The sequence below is a fragment of the Podarcis gaigeae genome (assembly GCF_964106915.1).
Source record: "Podarcis gaigeae genome assembly, chromosome: 17".
Lineage (NCBI taxonomy): Eukaryota > Metazoa > Chordata > Lepidosauria > Squamata > Lacertidae > Podarcis > Podarcis gaigeae.
In genome coordinates, this window is record NC_139694.1 from 40,050,199 (window position 1) to 40,066,966 (window position 16,768).

Genomic DNA, 16,768 nt, shown 5'->3' on the forward strand with positions numbered 1-16,768 from the left:
GGGGAGGCGCCCTAGCCGGCCGGCGACAGGTAAAGGCCCAGGCCGTCGGGCGGCGGCGCCAGAGGAGGGCCGGCTCTGCCCCGAGGAGAGCGAGCGGAGCGCGCCATGCGGGAGACTTTCCTGCGCTGCCCTCTGCGCACGGCGGCCGGGCGGGTCCTGGTGTCTCTGCCGCCGGGCGGGGAGTTCCTGCTGGGCACGCCGGAGCTGGTGGGCCGGACGAGCGGTGAGTGTCTTCGCGGAATCCTGGCCTGGCATCCCGGGGGGCATCGCGGCTTTGGCGCGGGCGCCTCTTGCCAAGACTGGGCCGCTGGTCGGGGGTCTTGGTTCTTCAGGTTTCCATCGGGGTTTGAGAGGCGCCAGGTCTCTCTCTCTTCCTTAACACCCTATATCTGAAGCAGAACACACACCTTCACCCCCAAATTCTGACGCTGGTTTTCTCCCCACAAAGCTACAGGTCCCGGAATCCAGGGGCGCGGGGGGCGCATGTGCTTTAAGGAGATGCTGTGCATGCAGCCCAAGGCTGCGATCTTGTATACACTCTGGAGGGAGTAATCTCAACTGCATTTATGGGATTTACTTCTGAGTAGATTTACACAGGCTTGCTCTATCCAGTGTACTTGCCACTTTGTAAAGGTGAACGTTGGTAGTATTCCATAATTATGGCCTTTCCGGGGACTCTTGTTTGCTTTAAAATCACTTTCAATGCTGAAAACAACGGGTAGGAACTCCACTGTGTGACAGTTGCCTGGGGGGAGGAGCAGTGTCGGATTTACTGTAAGCTATACAAGCTATAGCTTGGGGCCCCCCAAAAATGTCAAGGGAAAAACAACTGGATGTACATTTCCAAAATATAATGGCTTTAGATACCTATTAGGTATCCATAAATTACTATATAGCATATATTCAACACAAAAAGAGTGACAATTGTTGTTGACAAAGGACAGCTGGACATCTAAAGGGCTCCATTGCCTTCAGGAGCTCCTTAGGGCCGCATCAAACCTAAATCCAGCCCTGGGGGTTGGGGGGTGGTTCTGTAGCCGAAGTCTGGCAGGAACATTTCCCACACCTGCAGAGAAAAGATGTGACATTGTTGACAAGGCTGCCCCATTTTAGGAACAGAGGATCCTGCCTTGTATCATGCCAGACTCTTTGTCCATCCAGCCCAGTTGTGCCTCCTCTGACTGGCAGTGGCTCTCTGGGGTCTCAGACAGAAAGGTATTTCCTATCATTTACTACCTGCTTAAACTGCAGGGAAGGAAACCTGGGACCTTCGGCTTGTACTCTGCCCCTGGGCTGCACTCTCTTCCACCGGCAGACTTTGCTTCTCCCTCTTCCCCCAGTTGCATGGCAATAACTTCAGGGTTTGCCACATGCATATTCCCAGGGATAAGTAACCGGAGATGCTCATAAGTAGAGGCCCCGCAGTACTAATTATTTTTATGTTTTATTAAGGGTAATGCTGTTCCATCCTCTGAATGCAGTTAGTCTTGGTTAATATTTGCCCTACCTTTCCGGGTAAACAAGACAAATTATCTCTCCACTCTTAGCACCAGAATAGTTTCCTCACTGAGGTTAATCATTTAACACAGGTGGATGTGGAAAGAATGCATGCAGACTTAGAGAATCACTAAAGGAACACAGGGCCAGAGGTGTGTGTGAGTAACTCCTATTTCCAGGGTTCATGTTGAGAGTGCTGTTTTGTTTTACAGCCAAAACAGCACGAACCATGCATGAGACAGGTGTCAGTAGACATGGGGAGGATGGGACAATGTGAAGTTTATAGAAGTACGAAAACAATAAGAAACAAATAGAAAAAAGCAGTAAGGACCCCCAACAGCCCAGTGAGAACTGAGCTCCTTAGTGGCCATGGATTGCAGTCCAACTTGCAAGTGTATATGTGCAAATGTGTGGGAAATCAAGAGGACATTGAATGGAAGAGGTGGAATCCTGAACAGGGAGCACTCCACACACCCCAACATTTTGTTTTAGGTCTCACTCATACTTCCCTTTTTGAAAAGTCTTGTATGTATGTGTTTGCAATGTGAGAGTGAAAAGCCCTTTTATACTGAGGAGTGAAAATTCATTTCAGTGGGGCTTGAGCAGTGGTGGTTTTGTTTTATAAAGGAGTAAATCCAGTTGTCACCTGCATGCATATTGTATTTCATTGCTTATTATGTTTGTCAATAGATCCCTTTGTGTGGGATCCCTTTGTGTGCATGCTCTCTGGTGTGACCCTCATGCTTTCTCACAACTATCCTCTAGGGCAGGATAGAAGTAATAATACTGAGAATTTTATAGAGAACACTTTAAGATTTCAAAGTGTGTTTGTTTCACCAGCCCTGTAAGGCAGGTCAATATTATTCCCACCTTGCAGATATAGAGGTGGCTGAGAAACTGAGAAAAAATCGGTTTACTTAGTACTATCTAGAGAGTTTGTGTAGCAGATCTTGGTCTATATAAAAAAGTATCTACTATAGCTTATGAACTTTCTCTGCAGATGTAAAGATTAAAGGTAAAGGTAAAGGGACCCCTGACCATTAGGTCCAGTCGTAGCCAACTCTGGGGTTGAGGCGCTCATCTCGCTTTATTGGCCGAGGGAGCCGGTGTACAGCTTCTGGGTCATGTGGCCAGCATGACTAAGCCGCTTCTGGCAAACCAGAGCAGCGCACGGAAACGCTGTTTACCTTCCCGCTGGAGTGGTACCTGTTGATCTACTTGCACTTTGAGGTGCTTTCCAACTGCTAGGTTGGCAGGAGCAGGGACCGAGCAACGGGAGCTCACCCTGTTTTGGGGATTAAAACCACCGACCTTCTGATCGGCAAGCCCTAGGCTCAGTGGTTTAACCCACAGCGCCACCCGCGTCCCTATGTAAAGATTATTTAGCTTTAATTTTTTTTATTTATGGAGGATAGGGTTATGGACAGCTGTCATGATAGCTGAATACAGTCCCCATGTACAGAGTGTAGCAGGCGGGTAGGCAGCCTTCCCTGTCCTGATGCCCTCTAGTTGTTGTTGGACTACAACTCCCATCATCCTTGACCCTTGGTCAGGCAGAATGGGGCCAACATCTGGAGGATGCCAGGTTGGAGGAGAAGGCCACAGTCAAGGGTCAGTTGTTTCTTTCTTGCTCTGCAGTCTGCTTGTGAACTTCCAAGGCTGGGCACTGTTAGAGAGCTGGAATAGATCAACCCTTAAGTTTGATCTGTATTATATAGTTGTTATATATTTGGATGGGGAAGATGGATAGAAGGCTTCCAGGAGGTGAAACATCCATCTAAGCCATGTATAAACGGCCTGTTCCTCCTTAGTGGCATTTTGCTTTCAGGCTATGATTCTAAACTAGTTTCAGAATCAGAACAATGCATGCAATTGGAAGCTCTTGCAGAATAAGAAAACATTTTCTATCCTGTGTTGCAATTTTGTTTGTCCTCCGCTTCCCACCTTTGCGGAAGCTTTGCTCTAGGGTGGCTGAAGAACAAGCTGCAGGGTTCACTGCAGGAATTGCAGGGTCGGATTACTGCAGCATGGCTTTCACTAAAGGTCATGCTAGCCTCCTGGCAGGAATTTTTATTCACATCTGAGTGAAACAGGTCAGTTTACTAGCATACAAAGGTCATTCAACTCACCTAACAAGGCTTGGAAGTTGGAATAGCTAGTTCCTCTCACTGTTGCTGGTATTCTTGCTATCCAGCAAGAAATCAGGACTGTTGGCATCCTTTGATCTTAACATTTCCCCTGTCCCTCCATTCTTAAGCAAGTGGCATCTGATTAGAAGATTGAACTGAAGAGGAACATTGTTTGTGAAAGAGCCAAGTGAGGTGGAATTGGGGTTAGCTCAGTGCTGCAAGTGATGGGGCCAGGGCTGATGGCTTCCTGAAGGACCCCTAGATGTTCCCATTGACTCCTATGGGGAAATGAAATGCTGCATATGTCAGCTGTTGCATTGAAGGGACCAGGTCTTCACAGACGGACCTCTTGGAAGTTCTCAGTGACACTGTGTGGTTCCTATGGGCCCCCTCATTCTCTCAACCTGTCCCTTATATTTTGTTAGCCTTGAATCAGTAATAAAGTGCTCCCAGATGTATGTGGGTACTGAATCTCACAAACTTGTATACCGCATTATGACATTTATGATAATCTCACAGTATTTTGGGAGTTACACGTACTTACAGTTCAAAAACACATAATTATGAACAGTGCTTTTTTCTAAAAAAATGTTTAGGGGTACTCTCATTTTCCTACTCATATTGAAATACTGCCCCTCAATGAGGCCAAACTTAGATTCACAAAATGTTTAGGAGTATGCGTACCCCTGCGTCTCCCCCGAAAAAAGCACTGATTATGAAAGTGAAGTATGAAACATGCATTTCATCTTGTTGGAAAATGGCGTGTGACTAGGCCAAGCTTGGAAATCTGGACAGTTGAGGTCATTAGTGCTTCTTTGTGAGAAGATCATATTATATCTGCGTTACAGGAGGAGAATACCTGTCTTTTGAGTAATACCTGCCTAGAGTCTAATGAATAAATATTGGTCCTCTTTTTGGTGCCCTCAGTGAAGCTGAGTGCAAGTCAGCTTACACAACCATTTGGGTGTGTAGCAGCCATGGGAGGGGGGCTTTGTCTTTCAGCTGCTTCAGTCTGGAATGAGCTAATCATGCACCACAAGGCAGTCATGCAAGGATCTCACTCACAAGAAGGGCATGATGGAGGTAACTCATCTTTTGTCTCTGACATACAGAAACATGCCAGTAAAATGAAAGATCAATTTTTATTCACCAAGAATAACAGCCCTCAGTAAGCCAAACCTCCATGAACCTGTAAAATCCTCTTAAAAAGTTACCCGTGCTCGTAGTCACTCCTATCATGACTCTCTGAGTGAGTGCTTGTCCTGCGGAGCCAGGCAGGATGGGGCAAGGGGAGCAGGAATCAGAGGAGGAGGATTCAGAGCAGGGGGGGGGTGGCTGTAGACAGCTTGGGCAGGGATCAGAATGAGGGCCCTATCCCGGAGTTGCCAGATGTCCCAGAAGAGGACATCTCTCCTTCGCCTCCAGAGACTCAGCCAGCTAATCAGTAGAGCCATCTGGGTCTGGGGTGGAGGAGGAGTCAGAGGGATGGACAAGAGTCCTATAGCCAGCTTCCCTCCCCCCAGCCCCTTAGAAGTGTTAAGTTGCAGAGTCAATCTTCTTTTCATTTGGCACAAGAACCGTGTGAGTGACAGGCTCTGCCTTGCTCCTTTAAAAGTTGAGCAGACAAGGTGGTCAGGTGTTGGGTCAACTGTATTCTCGTGTCTGCTAAGGTACCCCTGGCCTCAGGGGTGTTCCTAAGAGGTGGCCCGCTCTTTGCCCATCTCTGCGCTTTGCCTTAGCTGCAGGGCTTCTGCCTGCCAGCCGTTTTGGCTGCCTGGGCCTCTTCTTAGCATTCAGCTCTCTGCTGTTCCTTTTATCAGAAGAAGGAGTGCACTAAGCTGATGCTAGGAAGAGGCAGGCCTTCTTTCTACGGGGAAAGTGCTGCCGTGGACCTGGACCTGGGTTGACTTGAAAGCATGTTGGTTGTGCATGCGCTTCCCTTCCCTTGAGGCTGGTGCAGATGCCCTGGTGCAGAAGTGTAGGAAACGGGGGGGGGGGGGTTGGTTTTGGATGCTTGCCATTATGGGTGAGAGCTGGTGCTCAGAGGATGTGTCTCCTGACCATTCATATATATGTGGCTTTCTCGGTCACATCAGCTTCCTCTGCAGCAAAGACGTCATCGGTGCCACAACTGGTTATTCTAGTTGACCCCCTAGGGACTGTATAGGGTCTGAAAAGGTCCGGTTTGTTCAGTGCTTCATGGGTCTTGGACCAGAATTTTACTGGCCTGACCAGAGTTTTAAATTTCCTGGCCAGCTGAACTGGGAGCTATTAAAAGCCGGAAAAAACAAGTGTCTGTGGCCTGATGGCTTGGCAGCTCTCCGTCCTGCTGTTGCTGATTTTTTACCTGCCTTCAAGTGTCAAGGCTGGCCTGAGGTGAAGGACAGAATGGCCTCTACTATTCCAAGTACAGAAGCAGATTGGATTGAGGGTTCAAGGTTATTTCAAAACTTGTGATCAGGGGTGTCAACTTGAATAAAATATTGGGGAGACCAGGTAAGCCATGTCCCGCATAATAAATCACAAGACGCAGCACACATGCACCATTTGAAAGACAATGCCCATCAACTGGGGGGCTTCAGATATTTTATTGGGGGGGGGGAAGGACCTCACCTTGGCCCCTAGCAGTTGGTTCCTATGCTTGTGATGGGACAGCATCCTCTTTAGGGCAACAGACTGGCATTACTACTACTACTACTACTGTTTTATTTTATGTTCAGTTTCATATATAGAAGGGGGAAAAGGGAGGGGGGGAGAATACAAAATAGATAAAGCTGTAAAAATTAAAAAAATATATCCAGGCCTAAAAACAAGAACATATTTCAAACAGAACAAATTGAAGTCATAAAGTTTCAAGTAACACAACTGGGTTTACATTATCTAGAACGTTTCTGCTCCAATAAATTCTAAACACACGCCATTTTTTACACACAAAATGTTACCTGGCCAACTGCCTTCTCACCATACACACAATATCCCAGATGTTAATTATCCTATCTCAGTCATTTTCTTCCAATTAGAACAGGCTTCCTCAACCTTGGCCCTCCAGATGTTTTGAGACTACAATTCCCATCAACCCTGACCACTAATCCTGCTAGCTAGGGATCATGGGAGTTGTAGGCCAAAAACATCTGGAGGATCGAGGTTGAGGAAGCCTGAATTAGAGAACATAGTATATTTCTGTCAGCCATCAATAAATGCTGAGCTAATTCCCCACTGTGTGCCAGTACTGTACCTTTAATATAACTGAGTAACACCCATCTAGTGCATGCAGGGCAGCCTGTATGGCCCACACATCTGTCCTGCAGCTCCTTCTGCCTGGAGGAGCATCCTCCTCCTCTCCCTCTGCATGGTTTCTGGATTGGACTCTCAGAGGGAAAGGGCAAATAAATGAGCAGAGGTGGTGAGCAGGGGGCCCCAGCATCCAGGAGCCAGTATACAGTCCTGGCATTCCTCCTGACAAGGGTGTTCTAACCTCCTCTCCCCCAGTGTGAAGAAGGACAACAAGGAGAACTGTGAAGTGCTTTGCAATGGCCAGCCAAGACCCAGGAGAGTAAGTGGGCAGTTGAGTCATACAGCACAGGAACTTTGCATATCTGCAATCAAGAGCCCTTTGCTTGCAGTCTGGTTCTGAAAGAGAGTGAGAGAAGGTGGAGTCAAGGGTTTCTAACCCATCAGCACTTGCTCAGCACCTGCGCCCTCTGAATAATGGATCTCCCCTCTCCCCAGGTCAGGGATTCTGCATTCCAGTCCAGGAGATGGTTGCTGCAAGGCTTGGTGCTACCAGGGATGGAGAGGAGGATCCTCCAGAGGCTGAAAGCTGTTTCACAGGTGAGCAGGATAGAACAAAGCAGGAAGCTTCATAGGAACCTGTATGGGCAGTTTTATGCTACAGAACATGGCATGCAGCCTCAAAAGTCAAATATGAAAGTTACTGTAAATCTTGGGTGGAAGGTCCAAACAGTAGAGCTCACTTCTGGGGGTACAATACCTTTGGTGGCATTCGGAATAAGGTTGGATGGACATCAGTCAGGGATTCTTTATGTGGGACATACTATTTCTGGTGATGAGCTATTGGACTAAGATGGGCCTTTTGCCACCTTTCCTCCCCTGTGTGCTCCCCAAATTGGCTCGCTGGGTTTTAGCGCTGTGCTTAGTTCCTCCCCAGATGTCCTATTGCTCTCTTCCTAGTTCCATGGTACAGTGAATTTTATAACTGCTATGAACTCCTGACCACCTGATCATTGATTTAAATTTAAGTTTCTAGTCTTTACGGCTGTAAAGGGGGGGGGGGCAGTTATATTTCTGCCACATAGAAGAGGGTGGAGCCTTGATTAACCATAGAAATAGAACTTCTTTACTCTAGGCATCTTCCTGGTTCTACTGTTTCCAGTCCTTGACTCTCAGTCCTGTCAGGGAGGAGGATTGAGAGGTAATCTCAATAGCCACCCTCTTTCTTCAGACTGTGAGCAGGAATTATACAACTATGTATACATAGGGAAGTAAATGTATATACTATTTCTAATGTGTAATTAATGCCCCAGGCCATCTCCTGTATGCTCCACACCTTTTAAGGGTTGGGCCACAGGAGGCCTCTCCCTCTTGGCTTCTCAAGATCCCACACCAGCCCTCTTGTCCATCAGTCTTTCTCACTTCCTCTTTCCCCTTCTTCCAGTTTTCTTTGTGCAGCGGGAGAAGCAAGAGTGTTGGCGCCTGGGGATGCTGGAGTTCACTGCCCCTCCCAAGTCTCAGCTGGCAGTACGCTGGGTCAATGCCCTACAGAGCTGGATCCATCACCACGGTCAGTTCTCAGGTGGCAGTGGAAAGGGCTGGTAAAGATGGTGCTTTCCTTTTGGACGGAAGCCTTCAGAGACAGGCCATGGTTGCCATGACAGAGGAAGGTTGCCCCTGAGAGCAGGGCTTAGTTTTCAAGAGGAGAGAGACAGCAAGGCCCTCCCAGTGTGTGTGTTTGCTGGGGACTGTGGTAAGTAAGTAGCAATGGAAGGTGGGCTTTCTTCATGAGCTTGAAGGCACTCATGATGGCTATTTCAGCTAGTTCAAGGCTGGACTCTGGTTTGGATTATTAAGTTTTGACAGTGACTTTAAATCAAGTCTCCACCCCTCTCATGTATGGACACTGAGCAAAATGATAGCTAAATGGGACCCCATGCTCAGAAGTGATGTACCTCTGAATACTACTTTTTTGAGGGTGGGAGGCAACATTGGGGAGGACAGTTTTTTCATGACTTGAATGTGTGCTTCACAGAGGAAGCTGATTGATGCTTGACTAGATGGGCCTTTGGTCTCATCCAAGAAAGTTCTGATGTTTTTTGTCCCTCTGCTTCAGGAGTTACACGGCCCAAGAGCCTCCTTGTCTTCATTAACCCGGTTGGGGGACGCGGGCGAGCAGTGGAAATCTACCAGGGTCAGGTGGCCCCACTCTTCACTCTTGCCGGGATCCATGTTCAAGTTCTGGGTAAGTCCCATTTCTCTTGACCATCACTCTCCTGCTCTCTCTGACACGGGCCTCTTCCCCATTCCCATTCCCAGTGACATGACCTCTGACCTTTTCTGCACCTTCCCAGAGACCTGCCATGCCAACGAGGCTCGTGACTACATCCTGCAGCAAGACCTCAGTGACTTTGATGGGTAAGGACTAGCCAGCATCTAGGATGGCCACTTTTGCATCACCAAAAAAGAGGACAAAGGAGAACATATATGTTAATTTATACGTATTGATTTAAATAGAAATATCAAGGGAAGACTGTGACCTGGTGATCTGTTTGCCTGTTCAATCTGCTATCTAGCTACTAAATGCCCTCCCCATTAGCATTCTTTATATTGCCAGACTTGGAATGGAGTGCTCTTCAAATTGAGGACTTTCCTCTGTAAAAAAGGACATATTGTCACCTTACCTGCATCTATGTTCCCTGCTGTCTTGATGACCCTCAGCATCCTGCTTTGAGACCCCACTAGAAGTCCACCGACATTGTGTGCTCAGATCAATCTAGGGCATAAATTCTATGGAATCCAGAGCAATCTGCTACAAGTGGACACCAGGAGTCCTGCAGAAAAGTGCTTGCAGGCCTCGTGATGGGTCAGACTGGGCCGTGGCTGTGTTTCTGGGGTGTGTCTGTAGCTGTGGTGGGCCCCAACAGAGGCCCCACAGCAGAGGGGGAGGTCCTGGCCCAGTCGCTGCTGCGGCGCTGAAGAGCGGAGGCCAAACAGCGCACACAACATGACACAACCATGATATTTTTTCAAATATTCTACAAAATATTTCCATTCTTCAAGTTTTTTCCTATTCTGTTCTTTAATTCTCACAGTCTAGCCCTCTCAGCACATTCCATTATTTTCATAAGCCATTCTTCTTTCCAGTTTTGTTCATGGACTATTCTTGCTGCCATCGTAACATACATAAACAAATTAAACAATTCCTTCAGAAGCTCTGATCCAATTAAACCTAACAGAAAGGCCTCAGGTTTATTGGAAATCATCACTTTAAACATTAAAAAAAACTCATTATACTTCATTTCCCAATAACCTTTCGCCTTTCTGCAGGTCCACCACATATGAAAAAAGTTCCACCCAACATTTTACACTTCCAAAAGGTACTTGTTTTACTCTTATACATTTTTGCAATCTTATACGGTGTTAAGTACCATCTATACATCATCTTCATGTCATTCTTTTTTAATGTATAATAGACTGTAAATTTTAATTTAACTTTCCAGAGCTTCTTCCAAGTGGCAAATTCTATATTATAGCCCTGGTCTCTTGCCTATTGTATCATAACTACCGTATTTTTCGCTCTATAACACGCACCTGACCATAACACTCACGTAGTTTTTAGAGGAGGAAAACAAGAAAAAAAAATCTGAATCAAATGTTGTACTAAACTATTTAATAAACAATCAGTATATCAGAATCATATTACAACCATGTAAAGTGAACAGCAGTCAACAGTGGCATTAAGAAACATCATCACTGTCATTAACAAATGAAGAGAGAATTTAGCTGCAGTCTGTGAGATGGGGCTTACCTGTACCTGCCCCCCCAATATTTTATTGAAGTTGGAAGAGGGAGGGAGGGAAGGAAGGAAGAGAGATGGAGAGCTCACATTTGTCCTAGGCAAAGCAGCCAACTCCTATGGGCCTAGGTGCCTTCACCCCCCATTAAATATTTGAGGGAGTCATCCCCCACCCCCATTGTGGTATGTGAGGTGGGGCTTACCTGGCCGCCCCCCAATATTTTTTGAAGTTAGAAGAGGGAGGGAGGGAGAGAGGGAAGGAAGGAAGAGAGGGGGGAGCTCACATTTGTGCAGCTGCCTTGCCTCGCTGGAACCGGAGCAAAAAAGAGGAGGAGGAGACGCAGGGGCAGGAGCCTTGTAAGTCGCTTTGCTTGAATTTACCAGTGAGGTGCTGGGGGAGGGACCGAAGGGGATGCCCTCTTTCTCCCTCCTTCCGGCTTATTGTAAAGAAAGCAGAGTAAGCAGCTCTCCCTTTCCTTGAATTACAGTCAGCCCATCAGACTATAAAGTCACCTCGCCAAAAAGCCATAGAGCAGGCAGACACGCTGCGTGCACCTCTTGTTTGAAAGAGTGCTGAGCAGAGTGTCAGCAGCTCTTGCCGGCTTCCCAGCGAGCCGGAGGAAGGGAGGTTGCTTTCCTTCTCCCGCCTCGCCGAAAAGCCAGCAAGAGCGGCTCCTCCCGCCTGCACTCACTCCATAATGCGCACACACATTTCCCTTTACCTTTTTTTTGGGGGGGGGGAGTGCGTGTTATGGAGCGAAAAATACGGTACTTTAACCATTTTGTCCATTTTGTCCTTTCCATTCCAGAAGTATTCTATACATTTTCAAAATTAACTTCTCATATTTGTCTAACAAATTCATATCAAACTCTGTTCTACAGTAAGAAAACCCATTCACCAAGTCCTTTACAAGTACTTCATTCACTTGGTAATATTTAAAACAGTCAGATACCCATTCCCGAATACAATCTATTTTTTTTGTAACGTGATACATTTCCCCCCATATTTAATCCCATCATGGACCTTTTCACTTGGGAACCACAAGGGAGGTTCTCTCAGTGCCTAATGTAATCTACCTCATTTCTCCACAGACTGGTGAGTGTGGGGGGCGATGGCACCTTTAATGAGCTAATGCACGCCTTGATTAACCGGACACAGCAAAAAGCCGGGGGATCAGAGAATGACATTGATGCAGAACTCTTGTCCCCAAGGCTTCGTATTGGCATCATACCCGCAGGTGAGTATATGGGCCCTGGGTTCTTGAGAGAAAGAGTGTTTGGGATTGAGGACCTGCAAGGTAGCAAGCACCTGTGGGCACCCAGTGCTTTCAGATGGTCCTCTTAGTGCCTGCCAGGCCACTGTGAGAACAGGATACTTCAATACGACAGGCCTTGGGTCTGATCCAGCAGGCCTCTTACGTTCTTCAGATTTGGCCCTGCTCATCTGAAGATGCAGGAAAAAGCAAGGTGCATGTCCAGGGGTTTTTGTTGCAGCCAGGTAATGTCATAATAACTATTTAAATAATAATAATTTATTATTTGTACCCCGCCCATTTTGACTGGGTTGCCCCAGCCAGTCTGGGTAGTAATCTGTTGCTCTCCATTTCTACCTCAGGTTCTACAGACTGCATCTGTTTTGCAACTGTGGGAACAAACGACCCCATCACCTCTGCTCTGCACATTGTTATAGGTACTGATTTTCCCTTTCCTACCCATTTATTCCATGGCTCATGGCATTCAACTCTTGAGAGGATGGAGTATTGACATATCTCAGCTGGGAACTTTGCAAGGCTGGGTTGGGGAAGCAAATCCTCCCTGGTTTGAGGAACCCCCCCACCCCCCACTAAAGTAAAAAAGTTGGGAGGCCAACTGATAGATGAGCAGGGTTAGCACAGAAGATAAGGACATCCTTTTGGAGGCCTTTGCAAATGATACTGTAGATCTTGGCTATTGTGTTCCAGTAATTGCTGAGGAATGCAAACAGAGATTTGTACCTTGGTAAATATAGATGCTACTTCTTTTTCTGATGGAAAATTTGTAGCAGAACACAATACTGGGTGGTGGAACTTATATATAATCTGGAACCTTAGTGCCCTTTTTCTGTTTTCTAGGGGACAGCCAACCTATGGATGTCTGCAGCATTTGGCACAATGGAAACCTTCTTCGTTATTCAGTCTCACTGGTTGGCTATGGCTTCTATGGTGATGTAGTGAGCACCAGTGAGAAGTACCGTTGGATGGGCCCGATGCGCTACACCTATGCCGGTATGCAGGGGAAGGAACCCACTGTGATAAGCTGAACAGTGATGCCCAACTGACAAAGGGAGCATGCACACTGAATATCTGGACCAGCCCACTAAAATCCTCTTTCCTAGGCTTGACAGGGCTCTCTGGCTTGGGGCAGGGGACAAGGATAGGTACATTTTCTCTTTATAGTTGTACTTATTGGTTTTCCCATAGTAGTTTGCACAGCCTTCCGTTGGCATGAAGAGTGGCAGGAGAACCATTGCCGAGACAAGGAAGCTACCCAGAAGCGGCAGCCTCATAATTTAGAGTGAAGAATTGGCCTAGCCAGAGGAGCAGCATGGGAAGGAGGAAGGCGGCCGGAAGTGGCAGCCAGCTAACCTGGTAATCTGCCCCTGGTCCAGATGAGGCAGTGGTGGCAGCACCAGAAGATTTCAGGCTGGCCAGCCAGCACTTCCAGCCTCCTTCCTTTGCTCCTCCTCTTGCCAGACCAACTCTTCCTCCCACTCGGCTGTGGTGGCAGCATGAGGTGGGAAGGTAAGAGGTTCGTTTGGGGAGGAGGATGTGGGGTTTGGCAAGGTCTAGGGGGAGTGAGGGTGGGAGGATTGGTGACAACCAAGGAGGTGGGGGAAGGCAGGGTTGGCAAGCAAAGCAAGCCAGAGCACAGTCCTTGGTATTTAAATAAAAGCTGAGATTGTTAGGATTATGTATCAGTTATTAGAATCTGCTCTGAAGTGCTGCAGGCTGTCAGTCAATTGAAAACAACCCTCTCCCTGTTCTCTCCAGGAGCCAAGGCACTGCTAAGGAACTGCAGCTATGAAGGCACCGTGGAATTCCAAGTGGCCAGAACGGAGGAGGCAAACCCAAGGGACCAAACACGCTGCCGCTCTGGGTAGGTGGAAGTTTGACAGTTGGCTTTACAATAAAGAGTAAGGCTGGGATCAGAAGTGACACCACCCCTCTCTTTCAGGTGTGTGGTCTGTTCAGAGTCTAGCAAACAGTTACCGGCTGGGACAGAGGAAGAAAACCTTTCAGAACCGGAGCAGCACATAGGTGAGAGAACTAGACATTGAGACTGATACTCAGCCGACTGGCTGGGGCTAGATCTGGCTCAGTTCCTTCATATCCTTTCCTGTAAGCTGAAGCTGCTCCAGGGTCTGGGCATAGAAGCCACGTGCCCTGGATCCTACTTTATTTTTAAAATTCAGCTGCACCCTCTTGTAACAGAACCATATATGGGTGTGACATGCAAATGTGAGACAATGATCTGATTATATGCATAAATTCCATAGGATTGAACAGATTAGAAATTCTAACTTTACTGTCACATGTTTTTAAGCAGAATTCAGTACTTCAGTACCCTGAGCCTGGCCTTGGCTGGGGAGGGCGGGGTATAAATAAAAAATTATTATTATTATTATTATTACTTCTTTGTCCCCGTCCCCCCATTTTAAATGTATGAACAGCATCTACAGAGGCCTCAGAAACAAGAGAGACATTTGCCCTGATCCAGCACGCTTCCAAGAGTGGGCACGTATCATGTGTGAATGTGTATGTTGCCTCTATTGGAACAGGCTCTGTCCATCTCGAGACACATCCATGGTTGCCGCTAGTTGTATGCAACTAGAGCTGGCTTTGGAATTTTCCTGAGAATATCCACTTACCTTTTAAAAATATTTTTTAAAAACAGGTTTCTTCTCCTTATAACTGCAAAGTATATAAAACAATTTACATAGTGCTTTTAAATATTCAAGGCACTTCACTTACTCAGGTGTTGCCAGCCTTTTTGGGCTTGTGGGCACATTTGCAAAATAGAGAAACCACACACATACCACTAATAAGCACACACTGCAAACTATTCTATGGGATACCTAATTTTTTTGAAGATGGGGGGGGGGGAGAGACCCTGCAGGTGCCAGGAATGGCCTATGAACGGTGTATTCAGGGGCTGCCAGTATATCAGTTGCAGGTGTACATATGCAAAATATTTATACCCACTTTTTATCCAGAAAGGTTCCTAGAACAGCATCCAGATAAATAAAAAACAGTATACAGTGGTACCTCGGGTTACATACGCTTCAGGTTACATACACTTCAGGTTACAGACTCTGCTAACCCAGAAATTGTACCTCGGGTTAAGAACTTTGCTTCAGGATGAGAACAGAAATCGTGCTCCGGCAGCAGCGGGAGGCCCCATTAGCTAAAGTGGTGCTTCAGGTTAACAGTTTCAGGTTAAGAACGGACCTCCGGAATGAATTAAGTACTTAACCCGAGGTACCACTGTACTAAGCTATGCCAGCTCTTTGCATTTTCAAAGTGCACAAGCAGTGACTGCTCAAGAATTACACGCTAGAAAGATGCCTGAATATGAAAAATGCAGCACTAGAAAATGTGCACATAAGCATAACTGCAACAGTGAGGCTTTCAAGTTAAAAAAAAAGTTGGCTTTGCTGAGTATAGAGTTTTGCATTTTTTTCCTGTTTTGGAATATGCAGACACCAGGTGATGCCCCAAGCCCCATGTCTCGCTGCAGTGGCCAGATCTGATTCAAGAAAGTGTTCTTTTTCATCTTGCATCTGAGCAGAAAGCTTTAGCATAGCTACATTTCCCACTTCTTAACCCAGAAGCTGCGCATGCCCAGGAACTGTCTGCCATGCCAATGTCAAAAACCCAAAGCCTTTTTCTCATAAAAGGAATGTCATGGCAAAATGCATATGGCATTCTATTCCTGATTCATATCTCATCTCAACCACAAATTTGTCGGGTGGCCTTAAGCAAGCTGCCATCTCCTGCATTCATGCATCCTACTTACAGCAGGGAAGACTAGTTCTGGCCTACTTTACAAAATTGTAAAAATTACTAAGCTAATGAATGTATAAAGCACTGTGGATCCTAAAGTACTATAGAGGTGCTATTATTACACACAGAATAGTCTTCTAGGGCTGTGTAGCCACCCTGTTAATTTCCAGGCTCAGGTGTCACAGCACTGTGAGGCAAGGAATGGCCAGAGTGAGGAATCAACTCTTTATTGTCAAAAGTACACTTACAATTTAGGGAAAGGCAGGTCTATCAGTCCTACATCTCTCAGCTATTCCTAGGTGTGCACCCAATGAGGCAGTTGGCACAACAGAGAAGCTCCACCCCCAACCTCAGTTTATGGATCTTCCCCACCTGAGCTGCACATAGGCAGGTGAAGACTCTACCTGCAGGCAACCTGTTTCTGCTTCTCCCTCTTCAATCCTCTCCTGGTGCTGGGAGCCAGTGGAGCAGGAGGAGGAGGTGTGGAAGCCCTGGACTCTACACTAGCCTAACCTCCCTCTCCTCTTGCAACTGTTCTACGTTCTCCGTTCCTGCAGCTCCTGCTGCCTCTGCCTCTCTGCCTCCCTCAGATCCCATCTTCCGAGTCAGTCTCCAACACCCCTTCCTCTGGTGTGTACTCATCAGAATCCAGCCAGTCCCTCACATCAGAATAGACTATATAGACCCTGCACTGGCCACCTCACTTGCAACAACCACTTAGAGGTTTTCTCTACAATCAAGCAGTGTATGAATTTTATGAAACCAAAAACATGTCTTCTATTTCATTGGGAGACCTCAAAAGCAAACCAGTAACTCCCACCCAGATTGTCATCTCCCTGTTCCTGCAAATGCAGTGGCACTGAATTAAACTGGTTTGAGATGCTTGCCTTTGTTTGGGGGCAGAATGTGGTAGAGAAACACAGAAGGGAATCCCTAGGTCTGAGCAAAGTTTGCAACCTCAAATAGGAATTAATTGCCTGCTCTAGACTAATGGGCATTGTTGCTGTCTTTAATCTCCCACCATCAGGATTTACTGAGCCAGGGCTTAGCCCTGGAAATAGCTTTTAAAT

General features: G+C 46.8%; 1 protein-coding gene across 3 annotated transcripts in view; it reads left to right on the top strand.

Annotated features, from left to right (window-relative positions):
- Positions 1-16,768, top strand: part of LOC310834825 (ceramide kinase-like) — a 21,825-nt gene continuing 5,057 nt past the window's right edge. Inside the window, exons 1-10 of one of the 3 annotated variants that reach the window (XM_083719226.1) lie at positions 1-223; positions 7,356-7,457; positions 8,302-8,427; positions 8,974-9,102; positions 9,212-9,275; positions 11,749-11,894; positions 12,272-12,346; positions 12,768-12,920; positions 13,686-13,791; positions 13,870-13,952. In XM_083719226.1, the coding sequence (XP_083575352.1) occupies positions 106-223; positions 7,356-7,457; positions 8,302-8,427; positions 8,974-9,102; positions 9,212-9,275; positions 11,749-11,894; positions 12,272-12,346; positions 12,768-12,920; positions 13,686-13,791; positions 13,870-13,952 (1,102 nt within the window). In that variant the 5' untranslated portion in view covers positions 1-105. Of the gene's footprint in view, positions 224-2,780; positions 3,591-4,639; positions 4,710-7,355; positions 7,458-8,301; positions 8,428-8,973; positions 9,103-9,211; positions 9,276-11,748; positions 11,895-12,271; positions 12,347-12,767; positions 12,921-13,685; positions 13,792-13,869; positions 13,953-16,768 lie in introns of those variants that run through there. The other 2 variants (XM_083719228.1, XM_083719227.1) reach the window with 2 other exon arrangements.